The 23,305-nt window shown below is 49.0% G+C and overlaps 1 protein-coding gene across 3 annotated transcripts; it reads left to right on the top strand.

Moving 5' to 3' along the window:
• Window positions 1–2,541: 2,541 nt before the first annotated feature.
• Window positions 2,542–21,379, top strand: Zbtb21 (zinc finger and BTB domain containing 21). 3 transcript variants are annotated; one of them, XM_042687318.1, is made up of 3 exons: window positions 7,407–7,526; window positions 14,204–15,809; window positions 16,413–21,379. In XM_042687318.1, exons 1-3 carry the CDS (start codon window positions 7,524–7,526, stop codon window positions 17,405–17,407), a joined length of 2,604 nt encoding a protein of 867 aa, XP_042543252.1. In that variant the 5' UTR covers window positions 7,407–7,523; the 3' UTR covers window positions 17,408–21,379. The 3 variants fall into 3 exon arrangements, with proteins under 3 accessions (XP_042543251.1, XP_042543249.1, XP_042543252.1); XM_042687317.1 differs by lacking the exon at window positions 7,407–7,526 and adding an exon at window positions 2,542–2,617 and having other exon boundaries at window positions 14,204–21,379; XM_042687315.1 differs by having other exon boundaries at window positions 7,406–7,526; window positions 14,204–21,379.
• Window positions 21,380–23,305: the final 1,926 nt, after the last annotated feature.

Here is a 23,305-nt window from a genome sequence, read left to right as displayed (position 1 = left end):
TCACATGTTCAGCTTGGAAAGCAAAGCTGAAGGCAGGCCCTTTCATTTAGCAAGACACAGCAAAGAGCAAATGCCGATGTGAGCTTGCTGAGTAGATGGTATGTCTAACACGGTGGCTAAACGAACGATGCACGTTGGGGGGGGGGGGGGCGGGGGATGCTATGCTACCAAGCACACATGTCACACAACTGGAACACCGTGAGCTTCTTCCAGCAAGCTAAGCACAGTGTTAGGTACACAGCAGGTCCAGGCAGGCACAATCCCCATGGGAGGGGATGCTGAGAAATCCAATGGCCTCAGAGCATCAACACCAGAATAGACTGAGAAGGTGCCAGAATGGCATGGAGAAGTGGTAGAGCCCAAGAGCAAACCAGGACTCAGGAAAATGGGACTGGAGTGCCAGGGCTTGAAGGTTTCCACAGAGGAAGCAATACCCTTGAAGCCCACAGCAGGAGGGTGAGCCTTGTTTAGGGTGTCTTGACCAGGGTGGGGGGAGCTGGGCAGAACTATCAGACTCTGAAGAGTTAGACTTTGAGCTCTAGCTTTGACTTCAGGAGCCAGAGCAGCAAGATCACACTGGCTGCAAAGTGAGGATGGAGTAAAGGGGGTGGGGGGGAGGAGCTGTAAAAAAGAGTGTAGGGGGGGCAGGCAGGAAGCTGGGGAAGGGGAGGGGGCACTGTGGGAGCTCTTAGGAGATAACTCAGCCACCTTCCCAGGAATGGATGGACCTGCCCAGGGTCAGTGCCACCAGAGAGCCAGGACCACAGCTCCTGGGAAGCCCCTAGTGTGAGCACTGGCAAGGTGGAAGACACAGCAGGAGAGAGTCACGAAACCCTGAGCAAAGTAACTGCGGCCACTGTTAGTGAAAAAGGGATGGTTAAGGCTTTGTGAGACAGAGGTCAACTGAAAGATCAAGGTTTCTGTTGCCTTTGGCAGTTAATTCCGTTTCAGTGAACTGGTGACCCCAGGTTTAGAGGAGAGGCCAGGTGGCCTTCACCAAGACACGAAAAACAGCTGGTATTTCAGGTATGCAAGGTGGGGAAAAGAGTGGAGGGAGGCCTTTCAGGGCTTCCTAGTAAACTGCAAAACAGAAAAGCTAGCTTTGAATTTATTTCCTCACCTGGAAAACAAGGGTAACAGTATATAATCACTCAGCTTCAAACGCAAAGCCCTTTGAAGACATCATTACTAGGCCCTCTACCTCACCTAGGACTCCAGAACATAGAGTCATTTTTTTAAGTTCTTAAGTAGTTGTAGGAGAAAATCTGAGACGTGAAATTCTTAAGACTCACACCCTTCAAGTTCAGGAAACTAAATCAACTGTAGAGCTATCGAGGACAACTTTTTCCCTCATCCCTAGCCAAGCCACGCGAGATGATTTCTCCTACCCTGTCCCCTCATCAACTCCCTCGCGACAGGCACCTAAACACCTCTCAAAATTAAGCGTTGAACACTTAACATGCGCTCTTAGAGGGTTCGAGTTCACTTAACACCTGGGCATTTTGTAAGGGTCTGCTCTAGGATGTCCACGTCCAAGAAGAGGCCGCTGTGGTCCCGCGACGCCGGCCTGCGGGAGGCCCTCCTGAGGGCTGGCGCTTCCCCTCGGCGCTCCTGTGACCTGCTGCGGGGAGAGAGGGAAGGCGGGGTGAGGGGGGCGGCAGGGGGGGCGGGGTGAGGGGGGGCGGGGGCGGCGGGGGGGGCGGGCGGGGTGAGGGGGGCGGGCGGGGTGAGGGGGGCGGCAAGAGGGGGCGGGCGGGGTGAGGGGGGCGGCAGGGGGGGCGGGCGGGGTGAGGGGGGGCGGCGGGGGGGGCGGGCGGGGTGAGGGGGGCGGCAGGGGGGCGGCGGGCGGGCAGGCAGGATGAGGGGGGGCGGCGGGCGGGGTGAGGGGGGGCGGGGGGCGGGGTGAGGGGGGCGGCAGGGGGGGCGGGCGGGGTGAGGGGGGCGGCGGGCGGGGTGAGGGGGGCGGCGGGCGGGGTGAGGGGGGCGGCAGGGGGGCGGCGGGGCCCACGGACCGCACGCGGCCGCCTCGGCCCTCAGCTCCACGCCTCGGAAACACGGGGCTCTGCGGGCGGGACGGACGGCGGGGCGCACACCCCGACCTCCTCCGAGCTCCCCCACCCCGCTCCCCGCGCTTCCCCCGCCCGCGCCACGGCGCCCCTACCCGGGGTCCGGGCTTGCAGGGGTCCCGTCCCCGCCACGGGCCGGGCCCGGGGCCGCGGGACCCGGCAGCACCCGGCCGACCGCGGCGAGCACCCCGCCGGCCACAGCGGCGGCGGAGCTGACCGAGGACGGGGCCCCGCCGCGGCGGAGACCCCCGGGCTCGGGGCCCGGACCCGCACGCGCGGCGGCAGCGGCGACGGCGGCGGCGCCCGACCCCGGCGTGGTCCCGCCGCTCCGCCCTCCCGGCGCCCGCGCCCCCGCGTCCCGCCCCCCGGCGCTCGGCGGCCAATCCCAGCGCCGCGCACGTGACGAGCGCTGCCTGCGATGACCTCATCCCTGGTGTGGGATGACGTCAAATTCAAGATGGATGGAATCACAGCGGCAGCGGCGGCTGCGGCGCGCGCGAGCCGAGTGTGAGCGGAAAGGGGCCCGGCGCCTGCTCCGGGGTTGAAGAACGGTGAGTAACTGTCACGCCCCTCGCCCTAGGAGAAGTGCGGGGCCCTGTAGGGGGCTACTGCCTCCCCGCAAAACGCGGCCTTCCCTGACGTAACTCTGAGGTGATTTCTCTCTTTTTCCTCCACCAGCGGGTTACGGGCTCTAGGCGCTTTGCGCGTGCGCGGCGCCGCGGCTCTTACTGAGCATGCCCAGACTCCCACGTAGCCGGTTGTGTCTTCACAGTGCGCATGCTCTATGCCCGCACTTGGCCTCGCCCTCGCCACTGCGCATGCCCGGCGTCCTGGCCGGCTGCGCCGCTGAGCCGGGCGGGCGTGCGGGCTAGCGGCCGCGCGGGGCCGGGGCACGCGCCCCTCCGCGGAACCGTTGCAACGCCTTGAGGGGGAGGGGCGCGCGGCCCCGCCCCGGGCCGGTGTGGGCTCGGCGGACCGGGGAGGGCGACCCTGAAGCGTGCACGGACGGTGGTCCGGGGCCGCGGGGACCCCACACCTGCCGTGCCGCACGCCTGGGTCCCCGAGGCCCGGAGCGTGCCGGCCCGGTGGCCCGTGACCTTCCCGCGGGCGCCTGGACCTCGCAGCGCCTTGGCGTCTCCCCGAGCCCCCGAAGACCCCAGGGCTTTCCACCCTCGATGGGCCAAGCCCCTCCTCGCCCGGGGAGGGCGCGCGGGGCCGGGCGCCGCGCCGGAGACGCCCGCCTGGCCTGCCGCGCCGCCCCGGCTTCGGGCCCCGGGCCCCGTTCCGTGCTGCTCTGCAGACGCCGCCGCGTCCTGCAGTCCGGGGTCAGCCCGGGCCGGGGCTTCCCGGCCCTGGGGCCCCGGGTTCTGAGGAGAGGCACGCGCGCAGCACGTTGGCAGGGGGTTAGTCAGGTACCGGGGCCGCCCCACCGCGGGGCGCCGCAGCCCCGCACCCTGGGGTGGTCGTGGTTATTGTTGTCAGGACTGTGTCTTGGTGCCCGCACTCGCCGCTCTGCTCACCTTTAGGGTCTGCAGGAGTCTGCTGCTGCTGCACAGTCCAGTCGCTGCGGTTCACGAACATGACTCTGAGTCATCGCTCGGGCTTGGACCGTGGTCCGTTCCTTCTAGCTTGGCTAAGAGGAGGTTCCTCCGCTTTGGAAGGGTTCTCATTGATTTTTTTTTTTCCACTCCTCTCCCTTTATGTGCCGGTGTTGGTGTTTGAACTCTGGGCCTTGCTGCTGTCCCTTAGCTTTTTTTTCCACTCAAAGCCGCTGCTCTGTCACTTGAGCTTCACCCCCACTTCCAGCTTTATGCTGGTGAATTGCATGTAAGAATCTTACTGACTTTTCTACACTGGCTGGATTTGAGCCATGATCCTCACATCTCAACCACCGAGAGTAGCCATGGTTACAGGTGTGAGCCACCAGGGCCCAGCTGGAATAAAAAAACATTTTTCCCAGTAAATCCTCCTTGCACCTCTAATGATAAATAGTCACTGAGTTTAACTTTACCCCTAAATGTTGATGTCATACAGACAAGAAAGTTGAAGCTTACTGCCAAGTAATTTTGGGTTTAATTCTTTTGACAATGTTGTACTTCATTCTGTGGAAGTAAAGGTGGAAGAAAAAAGAAGCCCTCCTCTGAGGAATTTGTAGTACTATTTAGCAGAATATTAGATATGTACACTGAGGGGAAATGAGAAGTAGCAGAAGAGGGGTTAGGTAAACCCTGAAATCCCCAGGTAGGGAGCCGTTGTAGTTGTTACTGATACCACACAGGATAGGGATGGCAGTAGGAAGAGTGGGCAGATATTAGGGCTGTTTGAGGGCCCAGTTCACAAGCTGCAGTGATTGGCCAAAATGCAAAGTCGATTTGTAGCTGAGGAGACCTGGCTGGCAACACACCAAACTTAAGTAGGGAAAGTGTGAAGATAAGCAGGTGTGAGGGTGAGGTGCCGGATTCTAGGACACAAGTGAACATGTGGGATATGCTAGGATGAACAGGTTCTGTTGGCACCAGAGAGGGACAGATGTGGGAGTCCTCATCCAGTCTGGGCTCGAGACACGAGGTGGCAAAGCCAGGTCTTGAGCCCCAAGTTCAGTGCTCTCTGCGCAGTAGTAGATGCCTGCCAGGGCCTGTACTGGGTGTTAGGAATGCACACATGAAAACAAGTGCAGATGTGCTGAAATCACCATGATCATTGAGCATGTTGGAGTGCTGTGGTTCAGGTGACTAAGCTTCTGACTGGAGTCAAAGCTTTGTAGAGACACTAATGTTTCAGCTGGATCTTTCTATGGAAGATAGCCAAGTAAAGGAGAAGTGGGAGATGACTTTTAGGTGGCAGAAGCTGGGTGCAGGTTTGCTGGGTAAAAGGTAAGGAGTGCCAGTTCAAGAAGTTTGCAGCCTGGTGCCAGTGGCTCACGCCTGTAATCCTAGCTACTCAGGAGGCTGAGATCTGAGACTCATGGTTCAAAGCCAGCCTGGGCAGGAAAGTCCGTGAGACTTTATCTCCAATTAACCACCAGAAAACAGGAAGTGGTGCTGAGGCTCAAGCGGTAGAGCGCTCACCTTGAGCTGAAGAGCGCAGGAGCAGCGCCTAAGCCCAGAGTTCAAGCTCCACGACCACCCAAAAAAAAAACAGGTGCAGAAGTGACTTGTGACTGGAGTCAGGAATCTTGTACACCTCTCTACAATTTGGATTCTTCTCTGGGAAATAATAGAGGATAATATACTAAAGGAGTGCGATGTTGTGACCAGCTTTATTTACTTAATTTACATTATGCCTTGGCATAATGTCCAGCCCTGCATTAAATTGGAATAGAAGGTACAAAAAAGGAGAGCATATTTCCTGTTGTACAAGTCGTCATGTTAAGCATTGTGAAGGGTACCAAGAGATGGTAGAGTACCCATCAGTCCTTGAAGAGCTGAAGCTCTGGTACAGCAGGGGAAGCAGGTGGAATAAGGAGGGGAATGAACAAGATGTAAATGGTGCTAGCCCTGAATAGCAGAGCAAGAGGTATGCTCGTTCTAAGCTGAAGTAGTCTGTTTGCTTGGGCTGCTGTAGTAATGTGCAGAGATCGGTGGTCTGTGCTATACTGTTTTCTTCTAATAGGCTGAAAGAGGGATTGGCAGGACTACATCTTTTTTTTTTTTCATTATTTATTTATTATTTTATTTTATTTGTTAACATACTGTACAGAGGGGTTACAATTACATGGGCAGGATAATGCGTACATTTCTTACCAAGCATTGCAGCCTCCTCCTTTGTTTACTCTTCACATCCCTTCCCAGCCTCCCCCCTCCCCCCCCCCAGTCCCAATCCTTCTCCCCCCCCCCCCCCCCCCCCCAGGACTACATCTTTGCAAGGGCTTCCCTCCATGGGTGTCTTGTGTCTTGATTCCTCCTCTTTTAGAGATACCAGTTTTATCAGGCTAGGACACATTTTAACCTACCTCTATAAAGACCTCATCTCCAGATTTGATTGCTGGTGGTTAGGACTGGGGCATGAATGGGGGGTCATTCGGCTTAAATGGAGGCTTCCTGGAGCATTGGAACTTGAGCTGAGCAAGAGCAAGGTACAAATTTGATGTCGTCCAGGATGCTCATACTGGGAAGGGAGAGATGTAAGCTGGGCAGGTTGTGTTGTAGGATCAAAGAATCAGAAGCAGAAAAAAAAATACCATGGAAGATAACTAAGGGAAGTTTTAAAGGTAGTTTGGAAGCATGTTTATGGAGCTTGAAGTCCATTTTTATAAGGCTTTACATTCTAGCCTGATGGAGAGACAACATTTTTTATTGTTTTAAGAATGGTAGATGGGCTGGGAAGTTGGCTCAGTGGTAGAATGCTTGCCTTGCATGCATGAGGCCCTGGGTTCGATTCCTTGGCACCACATAAGCAGAAGTGGTGCTGTGACTCAGGTGGTAGGGTGCTAGCCTTGAACTGAAGAGCTGAGGGACAGTGCCCAGGCCCAGAGTTCAGGCTCCACGACTGACAAAATAGAGAGAGAGAATGGTAGAGACTGGCTTTGTTTGTTTTAGGCCTCAGCCAAAACACTGCATGAAGGTGATGCTTGACAGTTCTCTGCCCCACGAGGAAGGCCTTCGCTTCCATCAAGACAGTTTTCATGCCATTAGCTATCTTCTTAATTTGTTCCCGTGATTATCCCCTCAATACCTCCCTAAAAAGCAGGACCCTGTGTTTCAGATATGTGTAACCATGCCTTTCACAACAAGAGGAGTTTAATGAGCTGAGGTAGTGAGAAACAGAGAGACAGAGAAACAGAGAGAGAAAATGTGTATGTTGGATCAAGGCCTTGTTGAAGAAAGCTTAATCTAGCAGCAGCATTGTAAAGTATGGGTTTGGAAATACCAAGTGGAAACATATTCATCATGGTTCCTTAATAGCAGAAACAGAAACAGAGCAGCTGACTTGACAAAGGAGTTTATTGTAAAGATACCTAGCTTTAAGGAAAAGCTAAAACCAAAAAACCTTAGGTCAAGAAGGACAAAACCACTAATTTCAGGAATGTATGCATGATTACATTTTCTGGCCTTCACTGAATTAAACTGCTCCTTCTATCTGTTGTCCTCTTAGGACCCTCATTCCAGGGAAGAAATGTCTAATTGGCCTGGCTCTGGGTGTGTGCCTGTGGCCACTATTTGTACTGGTGGGACCAGTGTTCTTCCAGAGCTGTATCAAGAGCTGTGTGCCTAGGAACGGGAATGACAGACGGAGGCTGACCTGGGGCCACTGTGCTCAGTGCAGCCTGTTACAGCAGGGTATTCTGCTGATTGCGGCCGAGAACATACTCTTGAACCAAATCCAAACCAGAGAGACTGAAAATGTGACGAGGTGGAATACAAGGTAGTAACCTGACTCCTCATGTGCATCCAGGGAGCTAGTCTGACTTGGAAATCTGAGGAGCTTCAGGATGTCTGCATTGTCATCAAGTAAGTGATGGTAAGACTGAAACGTAGAGCTGGCTGACTTCCTGTCACCATCCAATAGTAAGAGAGCAACTCAGTGCTAAACTCAAAGGCAAGGGCTTGAGATAACTGTGGGCCTGTGTTCCAGAATCACTGGAGGAACCTTGGGTGTCTGCCTAGAGTTACATGTATCTCCTCTTTTTCTGGTATCATGGCTAGGGTTATATAAGCAGTAGACTTGAAAGACTTTTCTGTGGGCTATATTGTCCTCTGTGAGCTGTTAGCCATAATGATTCTCTTGTTTTGAAGCTTCAGGAAACCATATGCAAGGCAGAGTTTAGGAAGATAGAAGTATAGGGAATCCAGGTGGTAATCGAGTCAGCCCTGTTCATAATCACATTTGCAGGAGAGTTTCTCTCAGCAATTTCTGCTGCCCATAGCAAGCCTTTTTTTTTTTAATTGCCCTCTTTCCTTTGAAGAGCTCCAACTCTCAGGTAGGCTTTTCTACCGTGGCCAGAGAAACAGAACTTGTGTTGCAGTGAGTCAGGTGGAGCTGAGCAGTGGAGGAGAGGGCCCTGGGCCACAGCAAGTGGCATTTGTGCAAGAGATTCAGAGTCCTAAAAAAGTCAGATACTGTGAGTCTGATGTACCAGCAAACTTACTGTATCTGGGTCAGAAAAATGTTTTCAGGAGAATGTGTACCCAGCCACAAAATGGCCTCTCTGAGACATGAACAGCAGAGGAATCAGTAGGGTTTTGTTGTTTGGTTTTTTTTTTAAGTGGTTTTTTTGTTGTTGTTTTTGTTGTTGTTTGGTCGGTTGTGGGACCTGAACTCTGGGCCTGGGCACTGTCCCTCCGCTCTTCAGCTCAAGGCGAACACTCTTACCACTTGAGCCACAGTGCTACTACTTCTAGTTTTTCTGCTTATGTGGTGCTGAGGAATCGAGCCCAGGGCTTCATGTATGCAGGCAAGCATTCTACCACTGAGCCACCTTCCCAGTCCCTAGTGTATTTACTTTGTATTATTATTTATTATTATTATAAAGGTGATGTACAGAGCAGTTATTGTTACATAAGTCAGATAATGAGTACATTTCTAAAATGTCACTCCTCTCACTCTCTCCCAGTTCCTGTCCCTACCTACAAGTTGTTTTGTTCATTTTCCACATAGTGTCTAATGAGTGCCACTGCTGCATGTGCCCTCTTTGTCCCTCCATTTTGGAGTCAGGAGTTTTGAGGATTCAGTCCCCATTTCAACTGCCGCAGTGGTCAGCTGGACCGTCACATGACATTCAGCAGTTGCTATTTTTCCCTGCATTTCATAGTTTTCAGTTAAGTTGCTGGAATCAGTAAACAAGATACACTTAACTATGTTTAAAATAGAAAAAGTCAAAATGCTGTCTCTTTGCAGCTAGATTGGGAAGGGACCATTGTTTCCACAGCATAATAAAAGAACTAAAATATAAAAGCAAGAGACGTGAGGAGGAGCGGTCCACAGCACCCAACCCTCTTCTCCCTCTCTCCTCTCTCCCGATCTTTAGAGCCTTCAGGTCCTGGGGAGAACGGATGGTCACTGTTTCTCTTATAATGCCTCAGTGGCCTTAGTTTAGCCCCCAAGACCCCTGTGCTTCGTGACTTCCCCTTGAGCCTCATACCCTCCTCCTCCTGTGTATCCTTTGTTCAAGTCAGACAAAAACACCTATCTTGTTTGTATGTTGCACATACTGCTCTTGTTCCAGAAGTGCCTCCCACCTTTCCTGCTTGTTTCCTCCCTACATTTTCTGATTTCTCACCTGCATGACCATCACCTGCACTGCATCAAGACCTCTGCAGATAGCTGTCTGCTTGATGCCTGCATACTGGACTACCCCAACAGATGAACTTGTCCTGTCCACAGGTGCGATTCCAAGCTCCAGGAGACAGGCCGTGTTGGTCAGGTTGGCATCTCTGTGTCTAGCTCTCCTCTACCCATTCTAGCTCCATAAGGTGGTGGGATGCCCAGACCAGACCATACCATCATCATGCAATGATTAAGAGGCGCCTGGGTTCTATGCTAAGACTCACAATTCCACTCACCATCTGTCAGGCCCTCACAGGCAAATGACTGGCCTGACATATCTAGCTCACATGAGAATTTAGAGGTAACTAGAGGCAGTATGAAGGCAAGGTCAAGAGCACAGCTTCGGCCTGCTCTTCTGCTTTATCTGAATGGCCTTGGGCAAGTTTCTCAACCCTGCGTGCTTTGGTTTCCTTGTCTGTAAAATGGGGATAAGCCCAATGGGTGACTCATCTATCATCCTAGCTACTCAGGAAGCCCGAGATGTGAAGATCAGGGTTTGAAGCCAGCCCCAGCAGACAAATCCTTTTTTTTTTTTGGGGGGGGGTGGTCCAGTCGTGGGGCCTGAACTCTGGGCCTGGGCGCTGTCCCTCAGCTCTTCAGCTCAAGGCTAGAGCTCTACCACTTGAGCCACAGCGCCACTTCTGGCTTTTTTCATTTTGCTTATGTGGTGCTGAGGAATCGAACCCAGGGCCTCCTGCATGCAAGGCAAGCGCTCTACCACTGAGCCATCTTCCCAGCCCCCAGACAAATCCTTTAAACTCTTCTCTCCAGTTAACCAGCAAAAGGCCAGAACTGGAGGTGTGGATTAAGTGGTAGAGCACAGCCTTGTGGGGTAGGGAGATGAACAAGAATGTGAATTCAAGCCCTTGTACTAGCACACACAAAAATAAGTAAAATGGAGACAATAATAGTACCTACCTCCAGGATTGTAATATTGAGTTAGTATAGGAGTGGTGTTTGCTCTTATGTATGCAGCAGAGTGAGCATGCAAATAGTAGCTTTTTATAAGTACGCAATTAATGTTTAATAGAATAGACAACAAATGTAAGGTTACTGTGCACTGTCACAAATTGTTCCTTTGTCAGGAACTTGTACAACTGATTTCCACATTTTTGTTCAAAAAGATAGAAGCCTGTGCTCCAAGATCATTGGAAGCCCTTACTGAAATCCAACATAGGGACCGTCAAGGAAGGATAGAGGAATTTGTAAACAATGAAATGTGAGCACAATGTTGCTTTCTGCAGTAGAGTACATATGGTATGTGAACTGTCATGCTATGCTTTGTGGCCAGGGATGTGGACAACCCAGTATCGACTGAGCCTTAAAGTTAAGGGGTTTTAATTTCTCTCTGTCTTGGTTTAGAACTCCTAAACCAAGCAGACCATGATAGAGGGTCTGTATATGGATGTTTAGCTGGGGAATGATTCTAGAAAGTGCAAGAAAGGGAGTTGAGGAGGATGTCCATAAAGGTCTACTAACAAACACATAGCTCACGCCTGTAATCCTGACTACTCTGGAGGCTGAGATCTAAGGATCACTGTAAAGTCGGCCTGGGATAGGAAAGTCCATGAGCCTCTTATCTCTAACTAATCACCAAAAAGCTGGAAGTGGAGCCCTGGATCAAGTGGTAGGGTGCTAGCCTCAAGGATAGCGCCCAGGCCCTGAGTACCAGCCCCAGGACTGCACAGAATTTAAAAAAAAGAAAAACATCCCTTGACTCCTCTAGTCACTGTTGGAAATCTTGCTTTCCCTGTGCTGTGCCCACTGGTCCCGGCCTGCCAGGTCATGGCAGTAGGCGCCTCCTCGTCTTGCTTTGCTCCCTCGTCTGCGTCTGTTGTCCAGCACATAGGACTGCTGTGTTCCTAGTTACACGTAACTCAGGCTTCGTCATCCTCTGCTTAGAACCTCCCGTTCTCTGCATGGCACATGTTCCCCCGTGGCCCACAGCCCTACCCAGTCAGCCCTCCTTGCTTCTGGGACGTCGTCGTCCATGACTCTAGAACAGGAGCTTCACCCCTGCCTCACCTGGCTCCTGCCTTAGCTGTGCCATTTTCCCATCAGAACCTCCCGGCTTGTCCCTCACTCTCTCATCTTCTCAAATGAATAAATAAATGACTTAAGAAGTTATTGGCACTGCTTGTACTGGTAGCAGATACTATCATTTGATTCTCTAGCACTGTGTGGTTAGCCCAGGACACTAGTGGTCTTGACTCTGGCTCCCAGGCAAGGGCGCATTTCCCATCTCATGCATCTGAATGTGGTGCCCACTTGCATATGTGAAGATGTCCAGCCGAAACGGGCTTCTCAAGGTCTTACTTTGGTGCATTCTGACACTTTTTTACTCTGTCCTAGTTTTATCTGTTTTACCTTGCTAGTTTCAAGCCAAAATTGAGCTTAAGAACTCAGACAAATTCCAGCTCAACTTTTGCTTCTGATCCACTGTGTTTTCCTGTGGCATCTTCAGAAATTCATTCTTAGTGCCACCACTGCCCTGCCAGTACACAGCTGAGTCAATACTTATGGCATTATTAGCTCTTTTTTACCCTTCGTAGACCCCCATAAAAGACGAGAACATTTCCTTTTACACACTGATAAATGTGTGAATTTTTTTTAAGGTAGTACTAGAGTTTAAACTCAGCACCTCACACTGGCTAGGCAGGTCCCTACCACTTGAGCCATTTTGCCAGCCCAGATGTATGGTTCTTGAAGCATAATAGGTGTAAGTTAAATGGTGCACAGAAGAGGGAAAGCAGTTACAAGCAGAAGAATTGCACTTTCCCTTTGAGTGTGAAGGGATAAGAGGCATGAAGGGAAACCCAGAGAATGCTGAAGACCATGTGCTGTGGGGTCACTCCACACGGTGTCTACCCCATTGTTCTCCCTGGACTCCCCTGAAAAGCCTGGGCCTGGCACAGGCAGACACCCCTTGGAGCTAGGAGGGAACATGCAGGTGTCATGGGACGGGGTGTGATTTGTCCCACTGAAACCTCTCTAGAATGTTCTCAGTCACTTTTGATCCGTTCTTGTAGTAAAAATAAATTTCAAAGCAATATTTTGATATGGTGTTGGGGATTGAACCAGAGCCTCACATGTGGTAAGCAAGCTTCCTAGTGCTGTCCATGTACTTTTAATAGAATATGGCATTATAAAATGAACCCACCAGCCAGGCGCTGGTGGCTCATGCCTGTAATCCTACCTACTCAGGAGACAAATCTGAGAATCTCAGTTTGAAGCCAGCCTGGGCAGGAAAGTCCATGAGACTCTTTATCTCCGATGAATTATCAAAGAGCCAGAGGTAGAGCTGTGGGTCAAGTAGTAGAGTGCTAGCCTTGAGGAAAAAAAACAACACCACAAAAATTCAGGGACAGTGTCCAGGCCCTGAGTTGAGGCCCCAGGACTGACACCAATAAAAACAAACAACCAGGTGAGGTTCTTATGTCACAGGAGCCCACATGGAGGGCCACAGGAGGAGAGCAAGGAGATTCCTCCGTGAAATGGCTCAGCCTTCACCAAGAACATGGGATAGAAGGTACAAATGCATTAAGTGCCTAGTAGTCCTGCTATCCTAAAAGTTATCTGTGTGTTTGTTGAGTACTTAGTGTGTTGTAGAGTCTATCATCTAATTGTTGCCACGGCATAGTTACTACACAGGGTTTGAGCACAGGCCAGCAGGCCCTTCAACAGACATTGGCTTGCACCAGAGGAGCCTGCACCTCAGCTGAGTGTGGCACCAGTTCTCACTCTCACGACGCCTCCTTGGCTTGGTTTTAGACTTGAAGAGAATTTTGGTGAATTTCAGTCTAACCTCATAAGTTTCTGGACTTCTCACTGGGCTTTTTAGCTCAAGGCTGGCATTCTATCAATTGAACCACTGCCACATTTCTGACTTTTTGTTGGTAATTGCAGATAAGTGTCTCAAGGAGACAGCCAGGCGAGCTCCAAACCATGATCTCAGAGCTCAGCCTCTTGAGAAGATATGCTTATAAGCATGAGCCACCAGTGCCCAGCCAAGCTAGCGGGTATTTTGTTTTCTGTTCTTGAAAATGTAATTCAAAAGATTCTAAGGCAAAGAATGAAAAGGAAAGGAAAGATAAAAAGAAAAGAAAGAATGTTATTGATTTATGTTTCTAATGTTTAATAAACACTTTGGTTTTGTAATTATCAAGTGATTTTCTCTTTGTAAATTCTTTTTCCACCCCTCATCAACATTTACATTGTGGTTATGTGTATATAAAGGTAGTAAAAGTGATGGAGAATCATGGACCTAGGAATTGGGATAATCTCATACTTGGTATTCTCTGAACATGAAGTAGAACTAAGTAGCAACTGGGTAAATACCCTAAGGAATAAACCCTTATTTTCTTCTTTTTTTTTTGGGTCCGGTCGTGGGGCCTGAACTCTGGGCCTGGGCGCTGTCCCTCAGCTCTTCAGCTCAAGGCTAGCGCTCTACCACTTGAGCCACAGCGCCACTTCTGGCTTTTTTCTTTTTGCTTATGTGGTGCTGATGAATCGAACCCAGGGCCTCCTGCATACAAGGCAAGCGCTCTACCACTGAGCCACCTTCCCAGCCCTAAATCCTTATTTTCAAGTATCACTTCTACATCTACCTGCCAAGTAATAAGGACCTTTTGATAAAAATGCATTTGGTTGGTCTCTGGTTTCTGATATTCTCCAGTTTTAGTGACTGGTAGGCTACAGAAGCCATTTTCCATGTTATTTAAATAGGGCTGTTCAGGGTCCCTGTTGTCCCATCTGTTGAGCTCTGGCTCTGTGGAATGACAGTGGTGGTCTCTGCCCTTTAAGTTCCTCTCCCTCCCCACAGAGAGCTCTTCACCCAGGTCTTAGTGATGGCTTCACCTTCTGTCTTGCAGATCAGCCGAGCGATGGAGGGACTCCTGCATTACATCAACCCAGCGCATGCCATCTCTCTGCTCAGCGCCCTCAACGAGGAGCGCCTCAAGGGGCAGCTATGTGACGTGCTCCTGATTGTTGGTGACCAGAAGTTTCGAGCTCATAAGAATGTCTTGGCCGCCAGCAGCGAGTACTTCCAGAGCTTATTCACAAATAAGGAAAATGAGTCACAAACTGTCTTTCAGCTTGACTTCTGTGAACCAGATGCTTTTGATAATGTTTTGAACTACATTTATTCTTCTTCCCTATTTGTGGAGAAGGGCAGCCTGGCCGCAGTGCAGGAGCTGGGCTATAGCCTTGGTATCTCCTTCCTGACCAACATTGTCTCCAAAGCCCCCCAGGCCCCCTTCCCAGTGTGTCCCAACAGAAAAAGAGTGTTGGTAAGTGAGGACGATGAGACCAGCTCCCAGAAGAGGAGCGTCATTGTGTGTCAGGGTAGAAGCGAAGCACAAGGGAAAGCCAGCAGTCAGAATCTGCCCGACCTGAGCCATGCCTCCCGGCCCGCGCCCTCCACTGCAATCAAGACCAGTAGCAGCAGGCCACACATCGCTAAAGCAGTGGAGCCCCTTCATAGCCTGGCCCTCGCTGACAAGAACTGGCCCAAAGAGCCTGCGGCCGGGTATACAAAGTCTCTTGAGCATTCTGGATCTTTGGATGATCCCAGTAGAAGCAGTTTGGTGAAGAGAAATGCAGTATTACCCTCCAAGCCTCCTTCAGACAGAGATGCCGGGGACGAAAAGCCAGGTGCGAGCAGTCAGCTTCCGAAGGGAAGAGCTATAGAGATGGCTCTGAAAAGGCCACGGCCACCAGTTCTATCTCTCCGCAGCTCCTCAGAGACTCCCTATCTGTTGAAAGAATCTAACAAAGGCAGTGGTCAAGGGGAGGACCGAAACCTGTTGTACTACTCCAAGCTGGGCCTCGTTATCCCGTCCAGTGGGTCTGCTTCTGCAAACCAAAGCATTGACAGAAGCGGCCCGCTGGTGAAGAGCCTCCTCAGACGGTCGCTGTCCATGGATAGCCAGGTTCCTGTGTACTCACCCGCCATAGACCTGAAATCGCCCCAGGAATCGCCCCCCGTGTCAAACAACGCACCAGGGAATGTGTTCTGTGCTTTAGCTCAAAAGTCAGCTTTAAAAGACTGTACTGAAAAACCAGCGCTAGATGACAGGCCTCAAGTGCTGCAACCACATCGCCTCAGGTCCTTCAGTGCTTCTCAGTCCACGGACAGGGAGGGCGCCTCCCCCGTGACCGTGACCCTGACTGAGGTGCGCATCAAGACGGAGCCCAGCAGCCCACTGTCGGACCCGGCCGACATCATCAGGGTCACCGTGGGGGATGGGGCGGCGGCCAGCAGAGATCCCCCCGTGAAGACAGAGGAGGACCCCAAGGACATGAGCAGACTGCCCGCAAAGAGGAGGTTCCAGGCAGACAGGAGGTCGCCCTTCAAGAAGGCCAGGGCGGAGGAGCCTGGGCCTGCCGTCTCAGGGGACAGCTGTGAGGAGAGCGCCAGCCCTCCTGCCCTTGATGGCAATTTCCCAGATTCTGACTTAAACAAGGAGGAGTTTGGTGAGTTGGAGGGGACGAGACCAAATAAAAAGTTTAAATGCAAACATTGCCTTAAGATCTTTAGATCAGCTGCGGGTCTTCACCGCCACGCTAACATGTACCATAATCCCGAGAAGCCCTACGCCTGTGACATCTGTCACAAGCGCTTTCACACCAACTTCAAAGTGTGGACACACTGTCAGACCCAGCACGGCGTAGTGAAGAACCCGTCGCCAGCCTCTAGCTCCCATGCAGTGTTGGATGAGAAATTCCAAAGAAAGCTGATTGACATAGTGAGAGAGAGGGAGATTAAGAAGGCCCTGATCATTAAGCTGAGGCGCAGCAAGCCTGGCTTCCAGGGCCCAGGTAGCTGCCCAGCACAGCAAGTCATCAAGAGGAACTTGCGCTCCCGAGCCAAAGGGGCGTACGTTTGTTCTTACTGTGGAAAGGCCTACCGCTTTCTCTCTCAGTTTAAGCAGCACATAAAAATGCACCCGGGAGAAAGACCCCTCGGAGTAAATAAAGTTGCTAAGCCAAAAGAGCGTGTTCCTCTGACAGGTGCGGTAGAGAGCAAGGAGGTTTACCCGTGCCGCCTCTGTAATGCTAAGCTCTCTTCTCTTCTAGAGCAAGGCAGCCACGAGCGCTTGTGCCGGAACACCACCGTTTGCCCTTACTGCAGCCTCAGGTTCTTCTCGCCCGCGCTGAAGCAGGAGCACGAGGACAGGTGTGAGTACAAGAAGCTGACCTGCCTGGAGTGCATGCGGACCTTCAAGTCGTCCTTCAGCATCTGGCGGCACCAGGTGGAAGTGCACAACCAGAACAGCATGGCCCCCGCCGAGAACGTCTCCCTGCCCACTCTGGACCACAATGGCGAAGTGCCCGCCGGGCCCCGGGCCCCGCCCCCGCCCGAGCCTAACAAGGTAAACCACGTTGCCACACCAAAAGAGGACACTGCGTTCAGTGACTCTTCAGAGCAAGTGAACTTCGATTCCGAGGATTCCACTTGTCTCCCTGAAGACCTGAGTCTGTCGAAGCAGCTGAAAATCCACGTCAAAGAGGAGCCCGTGGAGGAGGCGGAAGAGGACGCGCCCGAGGCCAGCTCAGCGCCCAAGGAGGCGGGCCCCAGCAAGGAGGCGGGCCTGTGGCCCTGCGAGAAGTGTGGGAAGATGTTCTCGGCCCACCGGCAGCTGGAGCGGCACCAGGAGCTGCTGTGCTCGGTGAAGCCCTTCATCTGCCACGTGTGCCACAAGGCTTTCCGGACCAACTTCCGCCTCTGGAGTCACTTCCAGTCCCACGCGTCCCAGGCCACAGAGGAGCCCGTGCGGAAGGAGGCCGAAGCACGCCCCGGGCCCACAGACTCTCCCTCACCACCACCCCTGCCTCCCCCACCTCCTTTGCCCAAGATCCAGCCCCTGGAGCCCGATAGCCCCACAGGCCTGCCAGAGAACCCCATCCCGACCACGGAGAAGCTGTTTACCCCACAGGAGTCGGACACGCTCTTTTACCACGCCCCGCCCCTCTCAGCAATCACATTTAAAAGGCAGTTCATGTGCAAGCTCTGCCACAGGACGTTCAAGACCGCCTTCAGCCTTTGGAGTCACGAGCAGACCCACAACTGACGGGCCCACACTCCTCGCCGGGGGAGGCCCCAGCTTACTGACAGTGTCCCAAGACGCTACGGAATTTTTTATAAGAGAGTAATAAAGGTTGGGAAATTGTTATGCTTGAATTTAGGTTCGAGATAAACTGATAGTGGTTAGAAATGTCCCCACTAGGCTTTAGGAATAAACGTGGGAATATTGCAGTTTGACCCTCACAGCGACAGGGGCTTGATTTCGTGACTGTTGAACTTGAACTGAGCATCACGGGTTCCAGGGTGGCAGTGTGATCCTTTCATTGGGGCTTTTGCTGTGGAACTATTCCTTCTTTGGATTATTCCACACACCTAAGTTCCAGCAAATCTTCGCCATGTTCTTAAGGCCAAAAAACGCACCAGGACAAAATAGAGTCGTTTGCAGTATTGACTTACATCCTAGACTACCTTAGCAATAAAAAGATAAACCTCAACTCTTAACAAGTTATCCTGACACTTGATAAAGACAAATACTTGGTATTTTGTGGTCACGTAGAACTTTGTTTTTGTATGAAAATGGTGAGATTTAAATGAGCAATAGTCACACTTAGATTTTTATAAAATAACTTGCTCTCAGTCAGTATAACAATGATGGGCCCAGCGTAAGACCACAGCTTAGGTGATTTGCGCGCATCCTCTCAGTCAGTTTACAGGAGGGTCAGTAGTGACTGGCGCCGCTACTACCACACAGTGGTAGGTGAGTGCATCCAGAGCTGAAGGCCTGCAGCTGTTTGATCTCGGTGTTATGCTGTCACAACTTGAAAACCTGAGGGTGATTGGGACAGAACACCGTGCTAGCAGAGGGCACTCCTTTGAACTTGAGATTCGTGTGACAGGCGAGGTTGAGGTAGACCACACACACACACAGAGGCAGGATACCTAGTCAGGTTCCAGAGCACCACTTCCTGCCAGAGACCAGGGAGCAGAGCAGAGTGGGAAGAAGGGCTCTAGCAGCTTTGGCCTACTTTCCCGGGATGGCTCACACCATAGACCCTGCAGATACCCATATTGGTATATACGATTTCACTGCCCCTCTGTCCTTTTGAAGACTTCTGTTAGGGTGCATTAAAGTCTGTCAATGGAGTGAGACTGCTGAATCACTGCTTGCTGCTCGGAAATACGTGGTAAAGTACTATGAAGGGTCCCAAACTAGTTTTTGCTAATTATTTGGGTATATAGTATTTGGTATATAGTATTTTCTTCCTTTTCTAGAAATTGTAATGAAAAGCCTTTCAATAGGCGTTACCTAGAATTCCCTGGAGTGTTTTCAAAAGGTAAAACTTTATTTCACTTGTGAGGAAAAAGTTGACATTAAAAAGTTACTGAAACTACAAAGCCTTTTAAGATGTGAGAGATTTCAGTCTGAGTTTTTGCATTTTTCTTTTGCAAGCTGTTATTTCATGTTTTAAAAGTCAGCTACTGTGACTGAGGATTTTTAAGTTTGCACTCAGCAGAAAAGCCCATTGTTTTCTATACCAACACCTTACACCAGTGGAGGAAAGGCTTTGTTTATATTGAGACACAAGCATCTTAGTAAAAACACTGACTGGCCTTATACGGTATAGAAATATATGAAATATATGAAATTTTGCTCACTTGAAAAACTAAGAATTCTCCCTCCCAATACTTGAGTGGTTTTTATTTCTGTCTGTGAATGCGACAGAAACAGGAAGATGAAATTAAGTTGCAGCTACTGATCTGCCTGTTCATATTTTCTTAGAGTGTGCATTTTAGAGATGAAACAGAAGTATATGCCTTTAGACGAAAGGGCCATCAGACCGGACCCCTGTATACTGCCCACTCCCATTCCACAGCTCACCCAATAGCTCACCAACACCTGTGCTCGTCACGTGTAGAAAGCCAGTGCCCCTCGTAGTGCCACCTGCATGGCTGTGGAGTAGCTGACAAATTCACATACATAACATCTCGGAACTCGAACCTTTATGCTACAGTTTGGAAGATTTTTGAAATCATATTGCTAATCAGTAAAAAAAAAACTATTTTTGATTTAGAAAGCTCTGCATATCTGTTAGAGTTTAAAATTTACCAGTGTTTTGTCTTGTTCACTGTTTTTGTCTAGGCAAGAAATAAGATTTCAAATAAAACTTTGAACCAAAAACATTTATAATGCAGTTCTGGTTTTTCTATTGCTTTTTATACTGTACCTTATAAGCATTAGGTTGAGAGAGTTTATTTTGGTGGTCAAAAAAAAATATGCTTCCACTCATGTAACTATTTTAAATGTTAAGAAGTAAAATAATGAAAGACATTTATTGCTTTATTTAGTAAACAGTTTTTTAAAAGAGTGTTTATCTCAGCCAGTGGGCGACTATTTAGTGTAAAATAAGTTGGTCTTACATTGTTGCCAATCTTTAGATAGTAAAAATATTCTTGTAAATGTTTTTCTGAGTGTAATTAATTTTTGCAAATGTAGAAAACTCATTCCTTGTAAGTATTCAGGATGCCTGCTTTTTTATGCAGTTATGGAAAGAATGTAAAATGTTTAATATATTCTTTGTTAATCTGAGAACTAGTTATTAAATCGTTTTCTTTTGGGGAGGAGGGGAAAGGGAGTAACATAAAACTTTTTTTACCAGTAAGCAATGGATGTAACAAATACTGTGTTTTAATAGTAGTATCTCAAGATTGATAGAATATTTAGCTTTAAAACTTGGTATGCATTTGTAAAACTCATTGACAGTGTGTTATTTGCGTTTGAGGGGAGATTTTTTTTTTCTTGGTCTCTGTTTGGAGAAGTGTCATTTATAGCCTTCTCTTTGTAAAGATCTGCCCAGCCCGTACCTGGTGGTCTGAATCCACCTGCAGCCCCTGTGGGCGCTACTGAGAATAGCCCCTGTGAGGTAAGAGGGGGCCAGGCCTCCCAGTGGCCTGCACAGTCAGGGAAAGGAGGTATCCAGTCCACGGACCTGAAACTGGTCTTTCTTCTCTCCAGTTGGGGTGCTATGCAAATGCACACATGTACAACTATAATCTGGAGCCTTGAGAAGTGAAATACTTACATTTTCTCGTACACAACTAATTGTCATTCCTAACAGATTTCTTCGTAAATTTCATCTAGTTAACTTAGAATATTACGTCCATTTGCCAATTTCTGATGGCTCATTGAGGTTTTTTGCAATAATTGTGCAATGCATTATTGATTTTTAAATAATGCTAGTCCACATTTTTCATACATGTTCTTTAACACTGACTACTTAAACTTTTTTAAGTTTTATGAATAGATTTTCAGCTGGGTGGTGGTTTACACTTGGAATCCCAGCTACTTGGGAGACTGGTAGCTTGAGTCCAGGAACTAGCCTGCAACACAATGAGACCCTGTCTCAAAAAAGAGAGAGAAAGAAAAAGGATTTTCTTCTTGTGGCTTTAGCACTTTAAAAAGTTCAAAGTTTGCATAATTTTTTTAATGTGTTCCTCTAGAGTGAATCTGTGAGTTTCCCAGCTGGGGGAAATCCTGCTGTAGTTTTCTCTATGAGGAAATAAAGTCAGTTAGGCTCTGGAGAATAGTTAGTGTGAGGTGTTTTAAGTTTTCCTTTAGAGGCAGAGGATTTTACTGTAAATCTTTGAAATAATTACATTCAGTGCTCTTTAGTTATTTGTTAATGCTCTCTGGATTTCCTCAGTATTTTTGATTGATACTAATTCTCAAAAGGTGATAATTTGTTACTGGCATCAATCCAAAGCTATCTCTTGTTTTTTACTGACTGCTTATTGTTTAAACCAGTGAGTGGCAGTGATTGTGTACAAGTTTTGTTGTCAGTTGCCTTTACCAAGTAAAGCATTTTTTTAGGAATAAGGTTTTTTTGCTCAGAAAATTCATAGTAAAATAGAATACCTAATGTTAATCCATTGCTTACTTGTATTCAGTTCTATTGTCTGTTTACTTTGCTTACATCTTGACTAAGAATGATTGGAGACAATAAATTTGTACTGTATTTTGCTTTGTGTCATGGTGGTCTTGTGTTTTGCATGTTGATTGCAGAGAGGAGAGAAAGCCCTTCTGGGGAGAGGGATGGGAGTGGCCACTGAAGAATTGTGGGAGATTGTTATTTTTCCAGGTTCCAAGTTATTTACGTTGTTTGGGCATTAAAAAAATGATCCTGAAAACCAGAGAAGCAGTCATCTTTGTCCACATATATCAGACCTGTTCATATTAGTTTTCAAAACCACCTTTTTCTTTCAAAAGTGGTTATGTGTTGGAGAGGAACTTTAAATACATTTAAAGAAGCCTAAAGCATTGATAGTTCATTTAAAGGCTTCTGCATTCTAATGAGAGGCTCTTCATATCTTCATAAAGGTTGTATTTCCTTTTTTTTTTTTTTTAATTGGATTAGCTTTCGCTGTCACTGGGAGCTGAGTTAGGTATTTCGGCAAGCTGTCAGAAAGCCAGGCACTCTGAGGCAGGGGAGGGGAGTCCTCACCCCAACGTTGATCAATCGTGCCTCTTGTTCTCTGGTACAGCCTTTTTGCTGGTTAATTAGAGATGGGAGTCTTGGGGACTTTTCTGCCCAGTCTGGCTTTGAACTTCAATCCTCAGATCTCAGCCTCTTGAGTAGTAGCTAGGGTTATAGACATGAGCAATGCACCTGATGATAGGAATTTTTTAAGTCTTCCTCCTGCTTTCACCCTACTGTTCACTGCCAGCAAAGACTTTATTTTAAAACTTTTCCTTCCTCGTAGTAAAAAAATAGTTTTCTGAGGTTTGGTTGTTGCCTTGTTCAGTTGCTCAGGGCTCACAGTGTACATCCTGGCCTTCTAACCTACCCTCAGGTGATACTCTGCCGCAGCTTCCTCCCTCCCTCCAGCTCTGTTCTAGTTCTGTTCTGTGAGTCAAATGCATTGGGATTATTTGTGCTTTGGTCAGTTATCTTTGAAGAGAATAAGAAAGCAATTCTTTAGATTTCCAAGTATCCTTAGGGCATAGGCATGAACTCTTCCTGGAGTGGAGGTCCACTGGTACAGAAGTCTTTGTGTGTGTGTGTGTGTGTGTGTGTGTGTGTGTGTGTGTGTGTGTGTGTGTGTGTAGGAAAATACTTTGCCAACTTTGAAAAATATTTTTTCTGGATATATAACATTCTAGAATAACAGGTTGTTCCACCTCCCCCCAATAATTCAAAGATAATTGGATCTCTACTTCTAGCTTAAACAATTTCTAGGAAGAAACCAGCTCCCTGGACTTTGCTCCTCTATTCATAGTGTGTCTTTTATTTTTGCAATCTGACTTGACCTTTTGTGATGTTTTCATGCTGTGTGTGTGCCTGTGTGTCTATGAATACATTTGGGTTTGTTGAATTCCCTGGATTATTTTTTATTAAGTTTTTTATTGTGAAAATACTGTACAGATGGGTTACAGTTACATGGGCAAGGTAATGAGTACATTTCTTATCCAGCATTGTTGCCTCCTCCTTTGTTTTTCCTCTACCTCCTACCTCCAAAATTACACCCTCCCACTCCCCACCCCCATCCCCGGATTATTTTTTGAGGTTATAGGAGTTTTTAAAGTTGAACCGTTTCAGCCATTATTCCTTCAAATACATTTTTCTGTTCTTTCTACTTCAAAGATTAAATTATGCTCTGCATATATTAGGCCATATACTTAATAGTGATCTGGTCCCACGGATTTCTCTCCTTTTTTTCTCATTGTGTTTTGTTTAGGATAGTTTGTACAGCTTGTGTAGATAACTTCCTGTCCACTAACCTTCCCCTTCCCCAGCAACTTTTTTTTTTGGTTGTGGAGCCTGAACTCTGGGCCTGGGCGCTGTCGCTCAGCTCTTCAGCTCAAGGCTAGCATCCTACCACTTGAGCCACAGTGCCACTTCCAGCTTTTTCTGCTTATGTGGTGCTGAGGTGCCCAGGGCCTCATGCA

This window comes from Dipodomys spectabilis, unplaced genomic scaffold, assembly GCF_019054845.1.
Source record: "Dipodomys spectabilis isolate Male_0828 unplaced genomic scaffold, ASM1905484v1 ptg000107l, whole genome shotgun sequence".
Lineage (NCBI taxonomy): Eukaryota > Metazoa > Chordata > Mammalia > Rodentia > Heteromyidae > Dipodomys > Dipodomys spectabilis.
The sequence above is the reverse complement of the archived record's forward strand: the minus strand, read 5'-3'. Positions and strand labels throughout refer to the sequence as shown.